General features: G+C 45.3%; 1 protein-coding gene across 1 annotated transcript in view; it reads right to left on the bottom strand.

The window, feature by feature from the left end:
- The window catches only part of BCAT1 (branched chain amino acid transaminase 1), a 96,854-nt gene that overhangs the window by 21,076 nt on the left and 54,003 nt on the right, over positions 1-21,775 (bottom strand). The window contains exons 3-8 of the mRNA XM_024203260.2: positions 14,894-15,094; positions 13,763-13,819; positions 11,865-11,975; positions 9,460-9,579; positions 2,574-2,737; positions 1,000-1,142 (exon numbers count right to left, since the gene is read on the bottom strand). Coding sequence (XP_024059028.2) covers positions 1,000-1,142; positions 2,574-2,737; positions 9,460-9,579; positions 11,865-11,975; positions 13,763-13,819; positions 14,894-15,094 — 796 coding nt within the window. The remainder of the gene's footprint in view (positions 1-999; positions 1,143-2,573; positions 2,738-9,459; positions 9,580-11,864; positions 11,976-13,762; positions 13,820-14,893; positions 15,095-21,775) is intronic.

Below are 21,775 nucleotides of genomic sequence, written 5' to 3'. Positions count from 1 at the left end.
TACTAACCACCACTATAGCACTGGCAGAAAAATGGCAATGAAATGGCATTTTACAAGAGTGTGCATTGCATTGTCATGAAAAGGATCAGAGCTTGAATCCCGATTTCTTGTTCTTTTGTTTCTGAGACTGGCAGATGGTGGAACAACACTTTGCCTTTATTTAGGACCTGAGCCAAAGTCCTGGGAAGTTAATGGGAGTCTTTCTATTGACTTGTATGGGCTTTGGATCAGGCCCATAGTCCTTCAAACTAGGTTACCCTTCTGTACTAACAACCAACTGCAGGCACAATTTTGTAGACATAAATAATTGCATACAAATGAAGGTACGCAAGTGTCTAAATATCTGGTTGCATGCAGTAATTAGACAATCAGTTGTCTAAGTGGCATAATTTCCAACCACAAATGATTGCAGATGCAAAAATAAATAAATAAATAAATAAAAATTTAGTATAGCTTTAAAAATCTGGTCCTACATCTTCAAAGCAATTTACCAGGATTAAAGATGTAGAAGTTTAAAAGATGTAGCAGCTTCTCCTGTCTTGCTTAGCGGGAAAATCATGATTCAAAAGGAAGGTCTGATTGCTTTGTGGACACAGGTCATGGTTCAGGAATGGATGGGATGCCCCTGCTCGAGGCCATGACAGAAGCAGAAGAGATAAAGAAGGCAATCGCAGCCTATCGCAGAACTGCAAGGTCAGAGTCTCTGATCACCTGCCTTCTCCACAGAGGGAAGGTCCCAAACCCCATTTCTTTGGAAGGGACTTGCTGGAAGGAATTCTGAAGAAGTTGTGTGGGCTAGTGGGGATTGACTAAGGGGTGACTTCCCTCCTCCCACTAAAACAGAAAAAGAAGGCAATGCAGACCACCATTCTTTGGGCCAGAACTACAAACCCCAAGAAGCATCATCCATACAACACTGACACCAGTCCTGAGGTTACAACTGGCTCCCAGGCCTGAGGACTGCAACGAGCAGAGGTTTAGTGCCACATACTACTATACCTCCATCTTCATTTTCCCAGTACAGGAAAAGATTCATTGTTCCGACTTCAGTGATTTGATGATCCTCTCCATACAGCCACAGAACCTGCTGACACCCTAATTCCATAGCTTCACGCTGGGCATAGATGGAAGAACCATAATTCCTTTCAGGAACAAAAGAAAAAGGAACAGCTATCACTAGCTAGCTGGGTATTTTCCTGCCATAAAACTTCCTAATTCTCCCATTTCTAAAAACAGCTTACATTACTTTCAGTGCCCAGATTGCAAAATCTGCCTCATGATTAATGCTCTGCAAAGTCATTTCCTGCCCCTGACACGATTCCATTGGCAGCACTTAAATGAATGAACTACAAGTCACTTTGCTTCTGCAAAATAAAACTCTGAAGGGCTCAGCCACAGTCAAGGGTTCCCCCTACCTACCAGGACCATACTGCTCCACAGGGTCTGTGGACTACCAGGCAGCTCCACTGGATCCTGGGATGTAAAGGTAACCCCTGACCCAACTGACTCATGAAAGTGTTACGTTTGTACAAGCAAAGCGGCTAACAGATTATGCAGTGAAGGCCACAGCACTTCAAGTTTATGGCTTAAAGCTAGTCTAGGTGTAGAAGCAGAAAACTTGAAGCAGTTCAATAGGAGACAGGGGATTCCCCTAGCCGTACAGGCTCCCTCCCTCCCCTGAGCTCTCACTGGCTGTTGCTGTTGTCTGATGTTTAACTCTTTACCCAGTGGATTTGCTGACAGAAATCCAGTCAGAAGAGATTTAAACTTTTTGATTTTTAACTTTGGTTTTCTTTATAACCGCATATTTCAGACACGTACACACACAAATTTGCAAGATTTTAGGAAAAACAAGTTGCATATTTTGATAAAAGGAGGCAGAAAATCACGAGGCACTGCATGAACACTTTAAACTGGGATTAATTTTAACGTCAACATTTACAGACAATTACCACACTTGGGAAACTATCTGGTAACTCTAGTCAAACACTGTTGACTTTCAACAGTGACTAAGGTAGATCAAACTTCCATATACATTTTTCCCCAAAAAATAAGACAGGACAGAAGTTTCTCCGAGTCCCTGCCTCTTTGCAATTGCCCTTATTCCAAACTTTTGCCCTCATTCTCAAAACTTTTCACAGTGTGACAACTTAACACAGAAATTGTCTCGTGTACACCTTCTGCTCCATTTTCTGACAGAACAGCAGCAACTGCTCACATGGAGAAACAACATTAGAAAAGCATTTGACTTATCTTTATTTTAGCAGCTGGAATCATGAAGAGACAGTTCCACAGTCCCATGCAGCTCATTATGGACTGACTACCAGTGGTCCACAAACTACAGTTTAACAACCTTGGCCTTAGTCTATCTATGCAAGGTGAACAGATCGGCAGTCTGCTATTTTGTAGCCCATTTTGACTGGAGGTGAGATACCTCTTTTCTGGAAATGCCTGTGTTACAATTTTTGATTTGCAACATTTAATAATACAGCATCATAGCCAAGATTTTACTGAAAGGAAAAAATAATCCAACAGTTGAGCTATGTAATTAATGCATAATCAGGCTCTCTTACCCTCCCAATTTGCAGTCCCCCGTTCCTCCTTTCCAGGCTCTTACATATTTGGGATCTGCCCATAAGGATATTGGATTAAAGCTTCCGCTTGCAAAGTATGGGCCCACAGGACTCAGTATAACATACAGCAGGGCTTTAGTTGGCTTCTTGACTCCAAGAGAAGGCTGCACAGTAAAAGAAACACACATCATTTTTGCTTTGTTTTCTTCTTCACGTCAGAGTTTAGATTTTCTGAGTTACCACTTTCAAAGCACCTTCCGCAGGAGGGTGCTCCATCATTGGTCAAAGGGCACAATGCATCTCCAAAGATGCCACTTCAGAAACCAGCCTAAGCCAGTGGTTCTCAACCAGGGGTCCGGGACCCCTTGAGGGGTCGTGAGCAGGTTTCAGCAGGTCCACCAAGCATGGCCAGTGTTAGATTCGCTAGGGCCCAGGGCAGAAAGCCGAAGTCCCACTACATAGGACTGCAGCCCGGGGCACCAAGCCCCACCACCCGGGCTGAAGCCAAAGCCTGAGCAACTTAGCTTCACGGTGTCCCATCGTGTGGTCTCTGGGCAATTCCTCCACTTGCTACCCTCTAATGCCGGCCCTGGCTTTTATATGCAGAAAAACCGTTGTGGCACAGTTGGGCCATGGAGTTTTTATAGCATGGGGTGGGGAGTGGGGAGGGGAGGAAGACTCAGAAAGAAAAAGGCTGAGAATCCCTGGCCTAAGCAACTCTTATTTTACACATGGCTTTCGTTTGACATCATAAAAAATGGTTACTAACCTTTCCGTAACTGTTGTTCTTCAAGATGTGTTGCTCATGTTCATTCCACTTTAGGTGTGTGTGCACCAAGTGCACTGTTGCCAGAGATTTTCCCCTCAGTGGTATCCGTTGGGCTGGCTCTAGTGCCCTCCGGAGCCACACGCTCATCTGCCAGTATAAGGGGCACCGCCAGCCATGCACCTTCTCAGTTCCTTCTTACTGTTAACGCTGACAGAGGGGTAGGAGGGTGGGTTGTGGAATGGACATGAGCAACACATCTCAAAGAACAACAGTTACAAAAGGTAGTAACCATTTTTCTTCTTCGAGTGCTTGCTCATGTCCATTCCATGTTAGGTGACTCACAAGCAGTATCACTGGAGATGGGCTTGGAGTTCACGCATATGCTGACAGCAACACTGCTCTCCTGAAAGTGGCATCATCCCAGACCTGTTGGGTGATGGCGTAGTGATATGCGAAGGTATGTACTGATGACCAGGTTGCAGCCCTGCAGATGTCCTGGATTGGGACCTATGAGAGGGATGCTGCTGACGAAGCTTGGGCTATTGTGGAGTGAACAGTTAAGATGGCTCATAGCGAGCCCGAATACAGGCAGCTATCCAGGATGAGATCCTCTGGGCTGACACAGGTAGGTCATCCTCTCACCCTTTCCACTATTGCTATAAAGAGTTGTGTGGATTTGCGGAAGACTTTAGTCCTCTCAATATAAGAGGCGAGGTCCCACATAATATCCAATGAGTGAAGCTGCTGTTTTCCTCAGAGGTCTTGTGAGACTTGGGGAAGAAAACGGACAGGAAAATGGCCTGGCCGTTATGGAATTGTGACACCACCTTAGGCAGGGTGGAGGGCGCAGCTGGACCTTGTCCTTAAAGAACACAGTGTAAGGCGGTTCTGATGTAAGGGTCTTGCCATGGGAGCAGGAAAGCATCGGAGAGGGAGCCCAGGCTGTGACCATGCAGTGAGCAAAACTGATGGCATTTCCTGTTTTGTCTGGTAGCGAACAGGTCCACCTGGGGAGGCCCCCACATTTGGAAGATGAACCTGGTGACCCCCGGGTGAAGGGACTCATGGTGAGAGGAAAAGGATCTGCTGAGGTGATCCACCGGTACTTTCCGGACTCCTGGGAGATGTGACATGATGGATGGAGTGTTTCGTGCAGAAGTCCCATAGACGGATGACTTTCTGACACAGGGCCAAAGATCAGGCCCCTCCCTGCTTGTTGAGATAGCAGGTATGGCCGCACTATTGTCTGTCAGGACTTGCACCACCTGGCCTGAGATCTGGTGAAGGAACACTTGACAAGCTATGCATACCGCTCTTTGCTCCCTGACGTTTATATGCAGGGAGAGTTCTTCTTGGGACCAGAGACCTGAGTCCTGAGGTTGGTGAGGAGGCCTCCTTGCCCTAGGTCTGATGTGTCTGAGATTAAAGCTACCAATGGTTGAGGGATAACAAAGGGCATCCCCATCATTACTGATCTTGGGTCTTTCCACCATTTCAGGGAGGTGAAGGAATAGGGGAGGAACTGTTGGCACGGAGTCCAAGAGGTGTCTGCTTGGGGAATATACTGACACTAGCCACATCAGAAGGTCTCTGAGGTGCAGTCTTGCATGTTGAACCACGTAAGTACATGTCGCCATTTGCCCCTGTAGCTTCAGGCAAACCCGAGCTGTTGTAATTGGGTGGACCATGGCACTGGATATCAGGTCTGACATAGTCTAGAATCAGGCCTCCAGCAGGAAGGCACTGGCTTGAGCTGAGTCGAGCACCGACCCAATAAATTCTATTCTCTGAGCTGGGACAAGAGTTGACTTCTGTTTGTTTATTAGCAAGCCCAGTGCTCAGAAGGTGGCTTGGACCATGCTGATGTTGTTCTGAACTCGAGCCTGTGACTGACTTTTGATCAGCAGTTGTCGAGATACTACCGCCAGACACTTCGCGAAAACCCCCAGGGGGCCACCGATAGGCCGAAGGGAAGAGTGGTGAACTGCTGCGTGGAAGCAGTCATTATGACATTATTCCCGTTTTTTTGGACCTCTGTATGTAACAGGAAGACAGATAGAAACTTGCCTAACAGACTGGAATATGGGATCAAGAGGATCTCTGGGGCTGGATTCTATGCACAATGGAACCCTGACCACAGAATCTAGTGTGTGCAGCAGCCTGGCTGAGAACAGGTACCCCATGCAGTATGTCAGGAGCCACGTGTTTGCTGCTTCCGAGTAAATAGGTCTGTTGAGACCAACTCATTGCTTAAGGATCTAAACAATGAGGGGAGGGATGGAGATCCTCATTGAACACTGTATTCAGATTAGCCAGCTAAGTGATTTACAGTCTTCTTATCCTGGGTTTTCTGGTCCAGGTATATACTTACCACAGCAGAATCGTTTGACTGGGTCATTGCTGTCTTTTTCCCCACTAGAATCCCCCTGAAACTGCCCATCTTGAGATTTCTCTTTGGTTTTAGAGGAGATTGCTTTCACAGTGCCATCTGGGGCCCTGCATGAGCTCCCCACCCAAAGAGACTGGCATTTGTCATTACCACACTACAGAACAGGTCAATTCAACAAGTCTCATTGGATGAATGAACTTCCTGCAGCCTCCCAGGTGAGCAGTACATTGATATGAGGAGGAACTAGAACAGTTTTAACCAGATTGGTACTATCATGAGCAGCATTTATCAGTAGCATCTGAACCATTCAAAACTGCAGGTGATCCCAGGAGAGCGCTGCAGGATTGCAAGAGGCAGAAACTGCGACATCCAGCACCCTGAAGTCCCAGACCAAAGCTTTCATGGTCCTCAGGAATGAGAGGAAGACTTGTCTGCAAATGCAACCCTAGACAAGACCCTGATTGTTGTCAGAAGACGCTTGTCTTGATTCATAAGAAGTTACAGTTTCTGAAACCAGTCCAGGGTTTTAGCTACAACTAACTGAATTTCTATCTTCTTTCCCCAAAGACTAATCAGTCACCCAAATCAGGAGTGACAGCTACTTCCTGATTTTTAAGATGGGTGTCCACGACACAAATTAATGTTGTAAAAACATGAGAGGCCCAGGATCAGGGCACAATACTGTATGTGAGAACCACTAAACTAAATCTTGGGGTCCTGCTGAGGCCCTGGAACCATTGGCACATTCAGATATATATCCTTCAGGTCCCTTGAGGTCTTTTTTGATTTCTCACTAGACCTTAGCCAAAGAAAAAAGATAGTTAACTGAGGCCCTGATGCTGCTAAGTGGCAGCAGGTGTAGACCCTAAGAGGATAGTGCTAGAAAACAAGGAGTCCTGTTGTTTATCTTTTGCAAGTCAGAGCAATTTTTCTGCTTGATATGGGTAAAGGCCCAAACAGTGTGGACTAACCTGAAACAATGAGAGCACTTTACTTGCCTAATGAAGCCCCACATTGAAGAACCTCTGAAAATCACTATAGCAAATCCCACTTCATATTAATACTTTGCAGTTACTGCAGGGAGATCATTTCATTGAGGGTCGGCAAGTGCTTTACAAACATTAAGTTAACAAAGCCCCAACACCTTTGTGAGGCAACTAAGTCTTACAAAGATTATTTACAGATGGGGAATTGAAATGAAATGACTTGCCCAAGGGCAGACAGGAAATCAGTGGCAGAGTTGGGAACAGGAATCACACCCTCTTATGAGAGCTTATGAGAAACTAAAGTGTTTCTTATCCAAATTGTTTTACTGACATTGTAGACTTGCTTCAATCACATCCGCAAGCAATTTGTGTATATGCACACACATAGTCCTACAGGGGAGCTGCAACGGAGGTGAAGTTCATCCATGAATGAGGAAAAATTCACCCATGAGAGAGTAGCACTTGGGACTCCTCCAGAGGGGAACAACTTTAAATTATCTTTTGGTCTTTAATTACCGTGCCAGTGGGAGACCATGAAATTCAGTCACTGAATTAGCATGTATATCTCCCACAGCCTTTTCTCTCAATTACTTTTCAAATTTTCAATGCACACATTGCTGTGTAACTAGCTAGTCTCCTTTTCCTACAAAACCTCAATTGAAATATACTACATAGAAAAAAAGTTAAAATCATTCACACAGACTATGTGAAAAATTATCTTAAATCTAATGATCTGAACAAGTATGTCCACTAGATGGTGCTGTGCTCAATGTAAATGAGCTGTTGTAAAATGAAGCTCTACAGAGTGGAGCATTTCCTAGGTAAATCAATGTGCTAATGGCAAAGAGAATTTAACAGTCGCAGGTAGGCAATCATTGGAAAAAATGGTTTGGACTAAACACTGTTAAAGATTTTTCCCATCACTGAAATTGGCTTATATGTTCTGCTAGCTGTATAATTCTCACTTGAAGTAATAAAGATAACACTATTTTTACTGGCAGCCAAACAGACAGTCTGATTTACTGTTTCTTCTACAGTTATAGCTCTATAGTTTATCACACTTTGACCAGCCTACCACTTAGCAGCAACATATGGGGAATCCACAAAAGAGACCACAATTTGTTAGCAAACTTCTGATTCCTCTTTGAATTGGTGAAACCTGGATGCATTTATGTTCCAGCAGCAGGAGTGAGCACAAACCTACCAGCCAATCTGTAGTAGAAAAGCAGGACAGGGAAGGAATACTGTGATTAGTGAGTATTCAGAGGCATGTATGGATGGAATTCTTGGAATGATGAGTATGTATACAAACACAAAAAATGTACATGCAATTACGTGAGAGAGATTATACTGTGGCATCGCTTTAAATGTGCCAGACTCAAAGCTGCCATAGGGTCCCACATTGAATGAACAAAAAAATCCAACCACACCAGTGCTTCCAAATTGGTGGCCAAAAGGTCTTTGGTTTAATATATAAATACAAAATACAAACATACAACACGCGTATGAGACTATAGTACAGATATTGCCAATGGGATAGCAACTTCTCAAATCATTCTTAAAAAAGCAAAAGAGGGTAGGTTTTTCTTGATTATCCAGATAGTCAAGTTACATTAGTTCTTCTGTTGGCAGACTAAGAAAAAGAGGCTGATGACTGAATGGGTGTTGAAGACTGAACTGTCTCATTACCCTGAGAGATCTTCACTCCAGGATGTGGGTGAGGCGTACAAGCTTGTTCTGATGCTGTCCATATTACATATGTTCTATGTCAGGGGTTCTCAAACTGGGGGTCAGGACCCCTCAGGGGGTCGCGAGGTTATTACATGGGTGGGGTCGCGAGCTGTCAGCCTCCACCCCAAACCCCACTTTGCCTCCAACATTTATAATGGTGTTAAATATATTTTAAAGTGTTTTTAATTTATAAGGGGGTCGCGCTCAGAGGCTTGCTATGTGAAGGGGGTCACCAGTACAAAAGTTGAGAACCACTGTTCTATGTATAAATAAAGGACTTCTGTCCAGGCCAGGCCAGTACCTTTCATGACCACTAAATTCACTTTAAATGAATTTAGGAAGAAAAAAGAATAGATGCCATTTGATTTGTATTGTGGGGGAGTTAAGCAATAAGATTCCACTGAAGCCAAATGTGGTTAATCTATTTTCTAACATGCTACTTTTGAAAGCAATCATTTACATACCAGAGACGGGGAAAAAAAGTAAAATATAGTTAACCAAGCAAGGCCTGCCATTCATAAAACTCGTGGCACTACATTCACTAGTGTATTATGGGTACTGTGCACTCTTCTGGCAATGCAAAGATGCCATAAACCAACTTTGATTGGCCTGTTAAACCAAATGTATAGAAACTGTACATGGCCAGAGAGACACAAATCAGCCACAGAATACTGGTGAATATGTCCCAATGCCTCAAAATAAAAAGATCTGTATAGAATGTTTATTATGAGTTGTATTACAGCAGGGTCTACAGACCTCAGTCAAGATCAGGGCCCCATTGTGAAGGGCTCTGTACAAACATAAGGGACAGTCTCTGCCCTGAAGAGCTTACAATCACTGCTCTAGCCTAAGTGCCGAAATATGGTTGCCACTCCAGCTGTAGAAAGAGAATTAAATGCTTTAGTCTCCTTGCCATGGCCTATTACACAATATGGATTTCAAGAGGTTAAGATAAGAACAAAGAAATGAAAATGTATATAAAACTCAGAAGAAAAAAAGTTTTTTCCACACCTCTGTTCCAATTAAAGTAGGGCGGATATACAGGCTTGCAGATGTAGAGCGCGGGACCCACTCTTTTTCCACTTCCACAAGCTTCCGGATGCACTCTAATAGCTCCTCCTTGTCAAAACACTGAAAGAAAGGAAGAAAGAAAGAGTTATGGAAAATTCTAATGCAGAGGTGGGCAAACTATGGCCCGCAGGCCACATTCGGCCCGCGGGACCATCCTGCCTGGCCCCCGAGCTCCTGGCCCGGGAGGCTAGCCCCTGGCCCCCCCCCTTGCTGTCTCCCCTCCCCTGCAGCCTCAGCTCACTCGCTCCGCCGCCGGCGCAATGCTCTGGGTGGTGGGGCTGTGAGCTCCTGGGGCAGTGCAGCTGCAGAGCCGGGCCTGATCTGGTGCTCTGAGCTGTGTGGTGGCGGTGGTGGCATGGCCCGGCTTCAGCCGGGCGGCGCGGCTGTAGCGCCACCAGCCACCAGTGCTCCAGGCAGCGCGGTAAGGGGGCACAGAGCTGGGGGGGTTGAATAGAGGGCAGGGGAGTTCGAGGTAGTGGTCAGGGGGCAAGGGTGTGGATGGGGGGGGGAAACGGGGTTGAATGGGGGCAGGGGTCCCGGGGGGGAAGTCAGGAAGGAAGGGGGGGTTGGATGCGGTGGCAGGGGGCAGTCAGGGGCAGGAGTTCCGGGGGCAGTCAGGGGACAGGGAGAAGGGGTGGTTGGATGGGGCAGGGGTCCCGGGGTGGCCATCAGGAATGAGAGGAGGGGTTGGATGGGGTGGCAGGAGTCCGGGGGCAGTCAGGGGACAGGAGTGGGGGTGTGTGGATGGGGCAGGGGTCCCTGGGGACGGGGGAGCGGCAGATAGAAGGTGGGGGCCGAGCCACGACCCCCTCCCCTAACCGGCCCTCCATACAATTTACGAAACCCGATGCGGTCCTCAGGCCAAAAAGTTTGTCCGCCCCTGTTCTAATAGGAACTTTTAATCATTATGAAGAAATGTTTGCAGGCTATAAAAGTCCACGATTCTAACATCACCCTTGGTGTGTAATAAGATACAAGGGAAAAGGCCATGTGATTTTAAGTGCCAAGAAATGAGCTGTCTAAAGATCCTTAATGATATTGTGAAATATATTTCACAAACACAAAGAAAGAACCAGTGGGATTACTCACCTCCAATTCTGTTGTACAAAGCACACTGTAAAGAACTCAAGTGTGTGCATGGGCAATCCCTTAACTTTTTCAGGGTCACACAGAGTTTAAAGCCAGATGGGACAACCAGATCACCTAGTCTGACCTCCTGTATAACACAGGCCACTAAACCCACACAGTTCCCTCTGCATTGAGCCCAGTAATCTGGATTAGACTAAAATATTACAGCCCTCAAGAGACAATACTATTGTGTGCCATAGGCAGAAAAAAGGAGGCACCAAGGTGTACCAATGCCCAAGGCCCCTCAATGGTAGGGTATTGATTAAGTGAGATATACCTGGATGATCCTAGCAGTTTGTTCCCAGAGCTTGGACCGGAATTTAAGGCCTGTGAATTTTCAGAGCATTGTGGATAATGATGAACATTTCACTATAGAATTCCTACATACAATATCACCGTAACAAGCATGGCAGGGAACACAGAGGCCAGGGTGCAACTAATAGGAGCACATATCTTGTCCTGCTAAAGCTCATCAGCATGGTGATAAACTTGGGGTACCAAGGGGCTACAGGACTTGACTAAGGTCACAAAGCAAGTCAGCAGCAGAGCCAGAAAATAAAACTCTGACCTTGAAGACTTAGCCACTGGAAACAATGGATTAAATTCTACTTGTGCAAGCCCATGGACTTCCATAACTGTAAGAGAGAGTACAATTTGGCCCACTGTCTGTATATAAATGTTTAGAAAGATGTTCAGCTTCTAAAGGATTGATTAATCCCCCGAACTTTAATTTCCATCAGTTGGGAAGGGCAGCAAGGAGAGATGGAGAAAATTAACCTCCATCTTAGTGCCAATGATCTAGCACAGAGGTTCTAAAACTTTTTTTTTGCCAGGCCCCCCCCTTTGAAAATATTTCAGGCTGTGATGACCCTTCCCCCCTCCCCCCTTGCCCGCTGCTGCTGGCCAGCCACCCAGCTCCGAAGGCAGCGCAGAAGTAAGGGTGGCAATACTGCAACCCCTCTACAATAGCCTTGTGACCCACTATTGGGTCGAGACCCCCAGTTTGAGAAACACTGATTTAGCAGAAGAGTTCATTTCACCAGCTCCCTACAATGACCCCTTTACCATGACAAGACTCCTAACAAGATTTAAATGGAAGTACTGTATTTTCTTTGTAGTCAGCAAGGGTTTACAACTCCTGCGCACTTCAAAGCCTCACACCCTAAAAATAAAAATACTTTCCTAACCCAAGGAAAGGATACGTTTCAGTTACATACTGGCAGTGTTGCTCGCGCCGCTGACCGCACCATCCTGTCCATGTTGAGCGTTGGACGGAACAGGCGGATTTTACCATCCACTCCTCGATAAGCCTTCATTCCTTCAAACAGCTACCAACCCAAAAGGAGAAAGGAGCCAAATGAAAATTGTGCTGGGTTATCCCATGACCACCAATACAAAAATAAAACATGCCCTTTGGAAGTAACAGAGCTTAGCACTTTCATAAACACTTTACATCTTTCAAAGTACTGCATGAATTCTAACTAATTAATCTTTGCGGCACCCCTGTGAGGTAGGTAAGTATTATTACTCCCATGTTACTACATGTTAGTGTAGTTGTCTACAGTACAAATACATCTGTCCCAGGGGACTTGGTGATAATGTAATTATCCTGAGTTGGTTCCAACTGTTAAAATGTGTAGCATGGGTGAGACTTTATGATACCCTCATACTCTGACTAATACCTACGACTGATCCCAAATAGCATCTTCCCTTATGGAAAAGTCCTATAGAATTTAATAAGGAATGATAAATTTTCTTTAGGGCTCCACCTGATGTGTGCCTATGCTGAAGGAAAACTAAGGAAGCCTGTTACAATCCCTTGATCCTGTATCAACTGGCCCTGGCAGTAGTTAGAGCAGCTGAGGCTTGCTCCATCTGTCTCCCAACACACCCCTATGTGGGGAGATGGGGTGAAACGGGTGGAGGACACAGGTGGCACAGAAGTCAGCTCCCTCAGCTTTATGCCAGAAGAAGAATTCAAGAATTCTTATGGCCAGAATCCAGCTACTTTGAACCATGAGAGCAGACTGGAAAATCTAGCTCATAGTTTTTTGGCCCATCCTATAGAATGTAATAGAAAACTAGTTCTCTGTGACCGAATAGTTCTAAAAACATACCGAAACAATTCAATTCTTTAAGTTCTAGGAGTTGTTTTTAGAGTAGTTTCTATAGAACCTAAATGGTTTCATCACTATTACATTCTACAGCACTTTTCCATAAGGGTTAGTACAGTAGAGGACTATCAAAGGCTTTAATGCAGCTTCCAGGACACAGTGAGGTCTTGTCCACACCACAAATTTTAATTGTGTCGTAACTGGGTCACAGGACAACCCAGCTGTAGTATAAACAGAGCCTCAGTGATTTTCCCCTCAGCCATACTTCAATTAAGTGGCAGAGCCACGATTAGAACTCAGGGCTTCTTGCTTCTCGGTGCTGTGGACCATGCCAGCTTCCACTTCATTAAAACTTCTTGCACAAATTTAAAAGGAAACCATCCCACAACAAAATTTGACACTGTAGCCAGAGAACAAAATGCACCTTTAATAAGTCACGGCATTGTGATGATATAGGAACTTTAATAGGATTTTGTACTGGACTAGCAATCAGCTAATACCATAATTTTCTTATTGTGCCAATTGTGGTTATTACAAAACAGCTGTTTTCCCCAATATACATTTACAGAATGTTTTATGAGAGAAAGAGGAAGGAATGTTAGTCTAAGATACGATCAATGGTTTCAGAGAAGCAAGAATCACATCATTATTGCAACATAAAGATTGCTCAAGCCTTTAAATCTTTTTCTCCATGGATGGATGCTTGTCATTTTTCAGAGCACAGAAAACCTTTTCACTTGTAAAGAGAGAGTACCTGCGGTGTGTTCTGGGAATGCCCAGCTCTAATAAAAACAACGGCTGTAATTGCTTGCTGGTTTTTATACAATTTGCTGCTGCAAACCGTTGCAGGGCTGTAAATGTGTGCACACTATATCATCTGGCATCTGTAAGTCACAAGAGCTGGATTCAGAGGCTAGCAGATCCAGGATATCACAGTGTATCATGGAGGGCAAGGAGAAGGGAGGGGGAAATGCCAAATTCATCATTTTTAATATACCCACTGTGTATTCATTGAGCCACACCATTGGGACCAGATTCTCCTCTGTCTCTCCTCTTGGCTAGAGGAAACGTGATGCAACAAAAGTAAAAAGAATAAAAAATGGAAAAAAATAAGAGCATATTCATATTAGCAATGATTTCAGACTGGGCCAGAGGCCTAGCATTAAAGCAATATGCTACTATGAGTGAAACATACATTTGGGACTCCAGCGTGGTTTCTTGCTCCCTGGGCTGATCAAGAGCCGTATTTAGCCGCCCTCAGCCACAGGGACCTGTAATCATAACACAGATCCTTGAAGGTTAGTTGACTGAATGGAAAAAACGGGGTAGGCCAGAGCCTTGTGGCTCAGAGGAGTCTCTCAGGCAAAAAAAGAAAAAGCCATGAGCCTATTTCTCTTCTTTTACACCATTGTAACTCCACTGAATTCATTGGAGTCACTCCTGATTTATGCTGAAGTGGAAGGAGAATCAGGCCAATGTTTTCGCTGTATTTCCTAGATAGCTCAATGTGCCCCTACTGATGCTCTGACACAGACGAGAGTTTAGCACAAGCCGCTCCAATAACACAGAAAAGGCAGCTTTAGACAGCTAAGCATTTTTGAAAACTATTAACCACGCTGGCTTCCGGCTGTTAACATTTCACTTCCTTATGGGCAACTCCTTGTTGCTATTTGGTCTCTGCTCTAGTACATTTATTTTTAATCTTATAAGATTGCCTGAGAACTAGTCAACAAGTGGGAATTAAAAACAAGAATCTGCCTAGTGTGTCCTGCAATTCAAGCTATGGATCTTTACTGCATTCTATCAGTTTTTCAGTATGCATGCCCAGTCCCCAAATTAATACCATCAACTTTCCTAGAGTCTCATACAGACCATTTCAGTGTCACACTAGAGTACGAAGCAGGGTGAGCTGGAAAACCTGAGCCAGATTTTGCTCTCTGTTAATCAAATGTAAATCAAAACTAACTCCACCAAAGCCAATGGAGTTACTCTGGAGTGACACCAGTGTTAACTCAGCACATTAGGTCAGTACTAACTAACTAAGACAGTAACGGTACTTAGAACGTACTACGACATGATGTTTTCAAAAGCTAGTAAAGAAAAGGTAATTTCCTAATCCATTTGGTACTCACTTCCACAGCATAGTGGAGAGATGATGAGGCTGGATGTAATGAAAGGTTCTCAAGAGGCCTAATATAAGGTTTCTCCCATCCTGAAGTCAAAGACCATTCGACTGTCAGCATGTTGTCTGTGAAAACAGTTCCGAACACCAAACCACTGGGGTCTGGTTTTTCCTTGAAAGTGGTAGCTGGGTTAATAATTAAGTCTGCAGCCTGGAAGAAACATAAAACAAAGATGTATGAGTATTTAAAAATAAAATAATTCAAAATCGGATTAAAAGTGCTTATGCATCAGTCACCACAGAACCATACATAGGCAAGGGAGAATTCAATGTTTTGTTTTACAATTTTGACAGATATCAATGTTTAATTTTAAGCACTTTTTCTATTTTTATCTATTTACATTTTAACAGTTGTGGGAAATTATGGGGGCGGGGGAGTCAGACAGTAATTATTTAATGACAGAAACTGAAATTCAAAAATCTTCCTACAAGGTCACCTTTCCAGGATACAAAAACTTCTTCATATAAGGGAAGATTGTGACTTGACATAGGCAAGTCACGTGCATTTTTGCTCCCTGCATCATGGTGGAGGGGAGAGTAGAGCAGAGCAGGCTCTGAGGGGCTGCTACTCCCCTTGCATACAGAGATGGGCAGGAGTGGCTTGAGCAGAGCAGGACATGGGCAGAGCCTTGCCTCTATTCTCCCCCCTCACCTTCTCATAACATGCTGACCAGCACAGCTGGCTCAGAGGGGAAAGTAATCTGTCAGAAAAGGATTGTCACTCTGAGTCATACTGCCTCCCTGGCACAGCTATGCACTGCCCTTTACTCACTGCTCCAAGTTAAGTGTCACTCTTTTATTTGATACTTAAAAATACTGTGCAATTAAATCACAGATGCACTAAGATAGAAATGGTTCAGCACCAGCCATCACAGATTCTGCAGAGGACTTGGCTTTTCAGATTTAGAAACACACATTTTCCAAAGGAAGAGGAATTTGGTCTTAGTCTTTTGAAAAAGTCTCTCTTTAAACAATCTGATTTTCAGGAAGCCTTTACTAAACAATGGCCTATTTTTATTCTTCTTTTTGCATAATGTATTTGATGTAAAATGAACGGTGAGTCAAAGCACATGAAGAGCCCGATGTTTTTTCAACCATGATAAGACTTATCTAGGTATTACAGTGCATTAGTTTGACTGTACTAATAAAACAACAATTACAGTTCTCTTTGTAGGAACTTTTAGCCTGCCGACGGTGAACTCTCTAAAGGGAATAGCTCTCCTTAATGATTCCATGAAACCAAGAAAGGATTCTACTGAAAACCTATTATCAACTAACCATGAAAAAGATATCACCAAAAGCTGTACATCAAAATAAAAACCAATATTTTGAAACCTGGGTGCCTGAAACTAGCTATCTATATATAGTTCCTTATTTCTAGAAAACACTTAAGCACAACCTTAACTTCAGGAATTTGGCTAACCGTTGATGTCAATGGGACTTATCACATACTCAAAGCCAAGCATGTATTTGAGTACTCTTTGCTTTTCTGAATCAGAGCCAAAAAATGGAGGATACCATCCAAAGCATTAGGGTGAGAACTAAGCTGTGTGGGACTGAGGGGTTTCTCTGGTCGCAAACGCTGGGGCTATGAGACTGGGCTGCACGCTGTGTATTGGAGGCAGAGAGTCTGTAGAAGGAATTGTGAGGGTGGTCCTGAAAGGAAGCAAAGACAGAGCTTCTTTGGGCACAGAGCATGCTGGAGGGGTAGCTGAGCAGGATAACTCTGAGCAGGGTAACTGCCTGCTGCTATTTGTTTCTACTGAGTTCAGGGAAACAGGCATTTGTGTAGAATTTTTGTAAATAAAATATAAACAACACTAAGATACCTGACTCCTCACTGATTCCTCATCCTAACAGAAACAATCCTGCAAGGCCCCAAATATTGGCTAACGGCTCAGGCCAAAGTGTCAACAATAATTAAATAGGCAAACAAAAGGCAGATTTAGTGGGCCTCATAATCTCTGATGTGAAAACTTACATGGGATAAATTAAAAGATATATATAGTTTGACCTCTACTGCTATCTGTCCTTTCCTTAAGCATCTCTCTCGCCCCACCACTTTCTGTTAATTTCTCTTCCTTTTTCCTCTTTGTTTTTTCTGTGCTTGACACCAAACTACTGTGGTGATACCTAGATACCACTCTGATTGGACAGAAACACAAACAAGAACAACTGTGAAAGATGCCACATTGACAACACTGCAAACTGAAGTCTCCTGTTTGCCCACAGAAGATGCACAACACATGCAAGCGCAGAGCAAGTTTCCCCACGCCCTTCAATGTGCCCCGCCCCTGAAATGGAGAGCCCAGCATTAGGGGTGGGAAAAGAAAACTTTAGTGTCTATCCTTGGCCCCTCTATTCAGACTGCCAATACGGGCAGCAGTTACAATGGTGGCTTGTGTTAATTAATGCTCTCACGCATTTCTCAACACTTCTGCTTGCCAAAGTGGGAGCACTGCTGGGAAAGTCACACAAGAGGTAAAGGAAGTTATTTTTTTATTACTTGTATTGTGGTAACATTCAAAAAACCTAGATCGGGGCCACATGGGACAAACATTGGCATGGAACTAGATATGTTGGATTCGACCCTCATCAGATCCAAGTATCTCCCTCTGACTTCAACAGAATTTATTTGCATCCAGCAGTGGGAGAATATTGCCTCAAGAGTCTTGACTCTCAGTTCCATCCTCTAACCACCAGATCCAAGCATGGCAGCATGATTTAGGGGACTGGAAGCCAGGGCACGTGGGTTCTGTTCCCGGTTCTGCCATCGGCATGCTGGGTAACCCACTTCACTTCTATGCTTCTGTTTCCCTTCCCATCCTACTGTGTATTTAGAAGAGCTCACAAGTTCCCTGGCAGAGACTGTCATTAGGTGTTTGGAGAGTGCCTCGTATAATAGGGTTCTGATCTCAATGGATGCCTCTAGACCAGGGGTGGGCTTTGGATCCGGCCTGCGGGATTGCCAGCCCCATGGCGCCACTGGGCTAAGGCGGGCTCCCTGCCTGCCCTGGCCCCGCGCCGCTCCCGGAAGCGGCCGGCACCACGTCCCCGGGAGAGTGGGGGGGGGACTCCGCGCGCTGCCCTCGCCTGTGGGTATCCTCCCTGAAGCTCCCATTGGCTGGGAACAGGGAAATGTGGCCAATGGGAGCTTTAGGGAAGGTACCCGTAGGCGAGGGCAGCGCACGGAGCCCTCTCTCACCCCCTTCCAGGGGCCTCAGGGACGTGGTGCCGGCCGCTTCCGGGAGTGGCTTAGGGCCAGGGCAAGCAGGGAGCTCACCTTAGCCCTGCTGCGCACCACTGCCACCCCGGAGTCGCTCCAGGTAAGTGGCGCTGCGCTGGAGCCTGCACCCCGAACCCCTCCTGCACCCCAACTCCCTGCCCTTAGCCCCCTCCTGCACTCTGCACCCCAACCCCCTGCCCTGAGCCCCAGCCGCACCCTTCCTGCACCTCAACCCCCAGCCCTGAGCTCTCTGCCAACCCCACATCCCTCCTGAACCCCAACCCCTTAGCCCCTTCCTGCACACCACACTCCCTCCCACACCCCACACTCCAACTACCTGCCCCAGCCCTACATTCATGGCCCTGCACGCAATTTCCCCACCTAGATGTGGCCAAAAAGTTTGCCCACCCCTGCTCTAGAATAATGCAAATATTAAGCATAAACAAAATATGGCAAGTCAAAACAGATCTGTCAGTTGTGACTCAATAAATAGGTAGAAACTTATTGCCAGCTTGTGTTCAATGGATAACTAATTGCATATGCACCAGTGATATCTTTTCAAATGTCATGAAGCCTCCCTTATCTCTTCACATTCATTCCCATTTTGATTTAAAGTGAAGCCTGAGGCTCAAGAACGGAGAGTGAGCCATGAGGCAATGAGGCTGAAGAAAGAAGAAAATGCAGTGCTCTTACGTGAAAAAGGAAAGCGTCTCCTAATTCGCGCCAGAAAAAAACCTGCAAAAACCTCAGCTGCTCTACACAGCTTAGCTTGCAAACAGGATTTCTGAATGTCCACTAGCACACACACCTGGTGCTACAGCTTGCTCTATTTTGTCTGACAGGATAGGAATCAGAGCTGAATATACTCTGGATAATATTAATAAATAAAATAACCAATGTCAGAGCAGAGGGGACTTAAACCTATGGAGCCAGTTGGAACCGTGGGTGGAAAAGAGGGGAGTGGCAGCTCTGGGGCTTGCTTGCCTCTTCTCCCTGATCCTGAGAAAGCTCCACTGCAATCAAGCTATGCTTGGAGGTGGGGCTGGAGAGGTGGGCAGGGCTAAAGGAGGAGAAAGAACTTCTGTCTACAGGTTTTGCTTCCCCATTCTCCCTCAAGGCAGCAGATAACTAACATTAACTCAGGCTCCAAGCCTCTCAGAGGAAGAAGGGGCCAGAGCAGCGGTGCAAAGAGGTGGGCCCGCGACAGGATTGGAGGCTCCCTTTCCTGTGGATCTTGGCAATGAGTGGTGTTGGGGAGCCATACGCATGCCTCCCCAAACTTCTCCTGCTTGTGGACAAGATTTCATGGAAACTTCCCAATTCATCAGAGCATTTAAACACAAACCTAACTTTAAGCACATAAGTAGTCTCATTGACTTCAATGGGACATTCTTAGGGTTCATCATGTGCTTAAGTATTTTGATGGATCAGGGCCTGATTCAAAGCCCACAAAGTCAATGTGACTCTTTCCCTTGACTTCAGCGAGCTTTGGATCAGGTCCTAAAGGAGGCAAAGCTAGCAGAATCGACAGGCTCTTTGAAGCCCTGGAGTTCCTCTTCAGGAGGGCACAGGTTGGACCAATTACCCTTGTAATTTGGCCCTGAATCATTATCCTTTTGCTCTTCCACTATCAGACTTGCAGTGAATTTTTCTTTATATAAGAAAGAGGAAAAGTTATTTTTTCGGAATCTTACAGCAAAATTTCTACCTGTGGATTAACGGAGCAAGTCTTCCCTTCAACAGCAAGCAGCGTTTTCTTATATAGCAAAAAATCACAGCAAGCTAATCTCTTATTTATCAATCAGGTGTTAGACGGGCCCTTTGAAGCATTACCTGCCTCTCAAAAATGTAATATAAAAAAAAAAAACCTATCACAGCAAAAACGATGCGGGTTTCAAAATAATACACCTTAATTAGCAGAACAAATATCTGACCAGAAACTGGGAAGAACAATGCAATGACACTTCTGGTCATTTTAACCACTTGTACCTTGCCCATTGCAAGTGCATCTAGTCAATTCATGTATATTAAGAAGCACCAACACCTTAGAATGCTTGGCAATCACATAAACAACTCTCATTCTGTAACATCCCCATCCCCTCGTAATGTAAGTCCGTTCAGTGAATACCCATATGCAAACAAATGCTTGGGCAAAACTCTTATGCCCTGCAATATGCTCTGAAAAGAAATAAACTCTGCTGCTAGCAGATCTGAAAAATAGCAAATTATCCCCAGGTATCATGACTTTTAAAAAAAGTATTATACATTCTGCAAATGCAATGGGTCAAATTCATCCCTCAGTTACACCCTTGCTGAGACCAAGTTTGGCCCAATATCATGTGACTGTATTACATTTAAATCTCTCTATATAGCCCTATTTTAAAGGATTCTTTTCGTAATGGAACATTTTATTAAACTAATTACACAATATGATTAACAATTAGTATCAAATGCCTGTTTTTAAAAACTTATCTGCCAGCTGGACTGATTGATTAATGTAATTTTTAATGCTGTGCTGTCCTTTGCCTTACAACTGCTGTATTGCTGCACTGAAGCATAAACACCATGTTCCATTTTTAGAAAGCGTTTGCCTGGAAGAAGGTTTGATTCTAACACAAACTGAGGGCGCACGTTGGCCTGTGACACGCAACTGGAATACAGAGAAATCTGTAATACTTCAGTGCTAGATCTCACTGTATAGTAATATAATATTTTGATTTATATAGCATCATTCACCTGAGGACTTCAACACTTTAAAATTGACTAATTTCTTGATAAAGCCTCAACCACTTGAGAGGCACCTTGTTACTATAGGTATTTCACACATATGGAAACTGAGGCACAAAGGATTTTGTGTCAAAAATTTCTAACATGTCGAAAGTTTATATTTATATCCATAAAGTTAGCCACTTAAAGCAGCAGTAGCCTGATTTTCAGAAGAGCTGATTTCATCAAGAGCTCGAAGTGCTTAGCACATATGAAAATAAGGTCACCTATTCAGGTGCCTACCTTCAGGCAAACGAGTTTGAAATTTCCGGCCCGCAGGGCCCTCCTGCCCGGCCCCTGAGCCCTCGGCCTCTCCCCTGCTGTTCCCCCTCCCCTGCAGCCTCAGTTCACTGCGCCGCTGGCGCAACGCTCTGGGCGACGGGGCTGCGAGCTCCTGGGGCAGCGCAGCTGCAGAGCCGCGGCCTGACCCGATACTCTGTGCTGCGCGGTGGCACGGCTGCCTGTCCTGGTGCTCTGGACTGTGCGTAAGGGGGCAGGGAGTAGAGGGGATTGGAATTGGGGATTGGATAGAGGGCAGGGGAGTTCAGGGTGGTGGTCAGGGGGCGGGGGTGTGAATAGGGGGCGGGGCAGTCAAAGAGTAGGGAACAGGGGGGTTGAATGGGGGCAGGGATCCCGGGGGGCAGTCAGGAAGGAGAGGGGTGGTTGGATGGGGTAGCAGGGGGCAGTCAGGGAGAAGGGGTGGTTGGGTGGGGCAGAGGTCCGGGGGGGCAGTCAGGAATGAGAGGAGCGGTTGGATGGAGCGGCGGGGGGCAGTCAAGGACAGGGGGTCCGGGGGCGGTCAGGGGACAGAGAGCGGAGGGTGGTGGATGGAGCAGGAGT

This window comes from Terrapene carolina, unplaced genomic scaffold (assembly GCF_002925995.2).
Source record: "Terrapene carolina triunguis isolate 2854851 unplaced genomic scaffold, T_m_triunguis-2.0 Scaffold112, whole genome shotgun sequence".
NCBI classification, from domain to species: Eukaryota; Metazoa; Chordata; order Testudines; family Emydidae; genus Terrapene; species Terrapene triunguis.
Note: the sequence above shows the minus strand (reverse complement) of the source record. Positions and strands in the feature narration are given on the sequence as shown.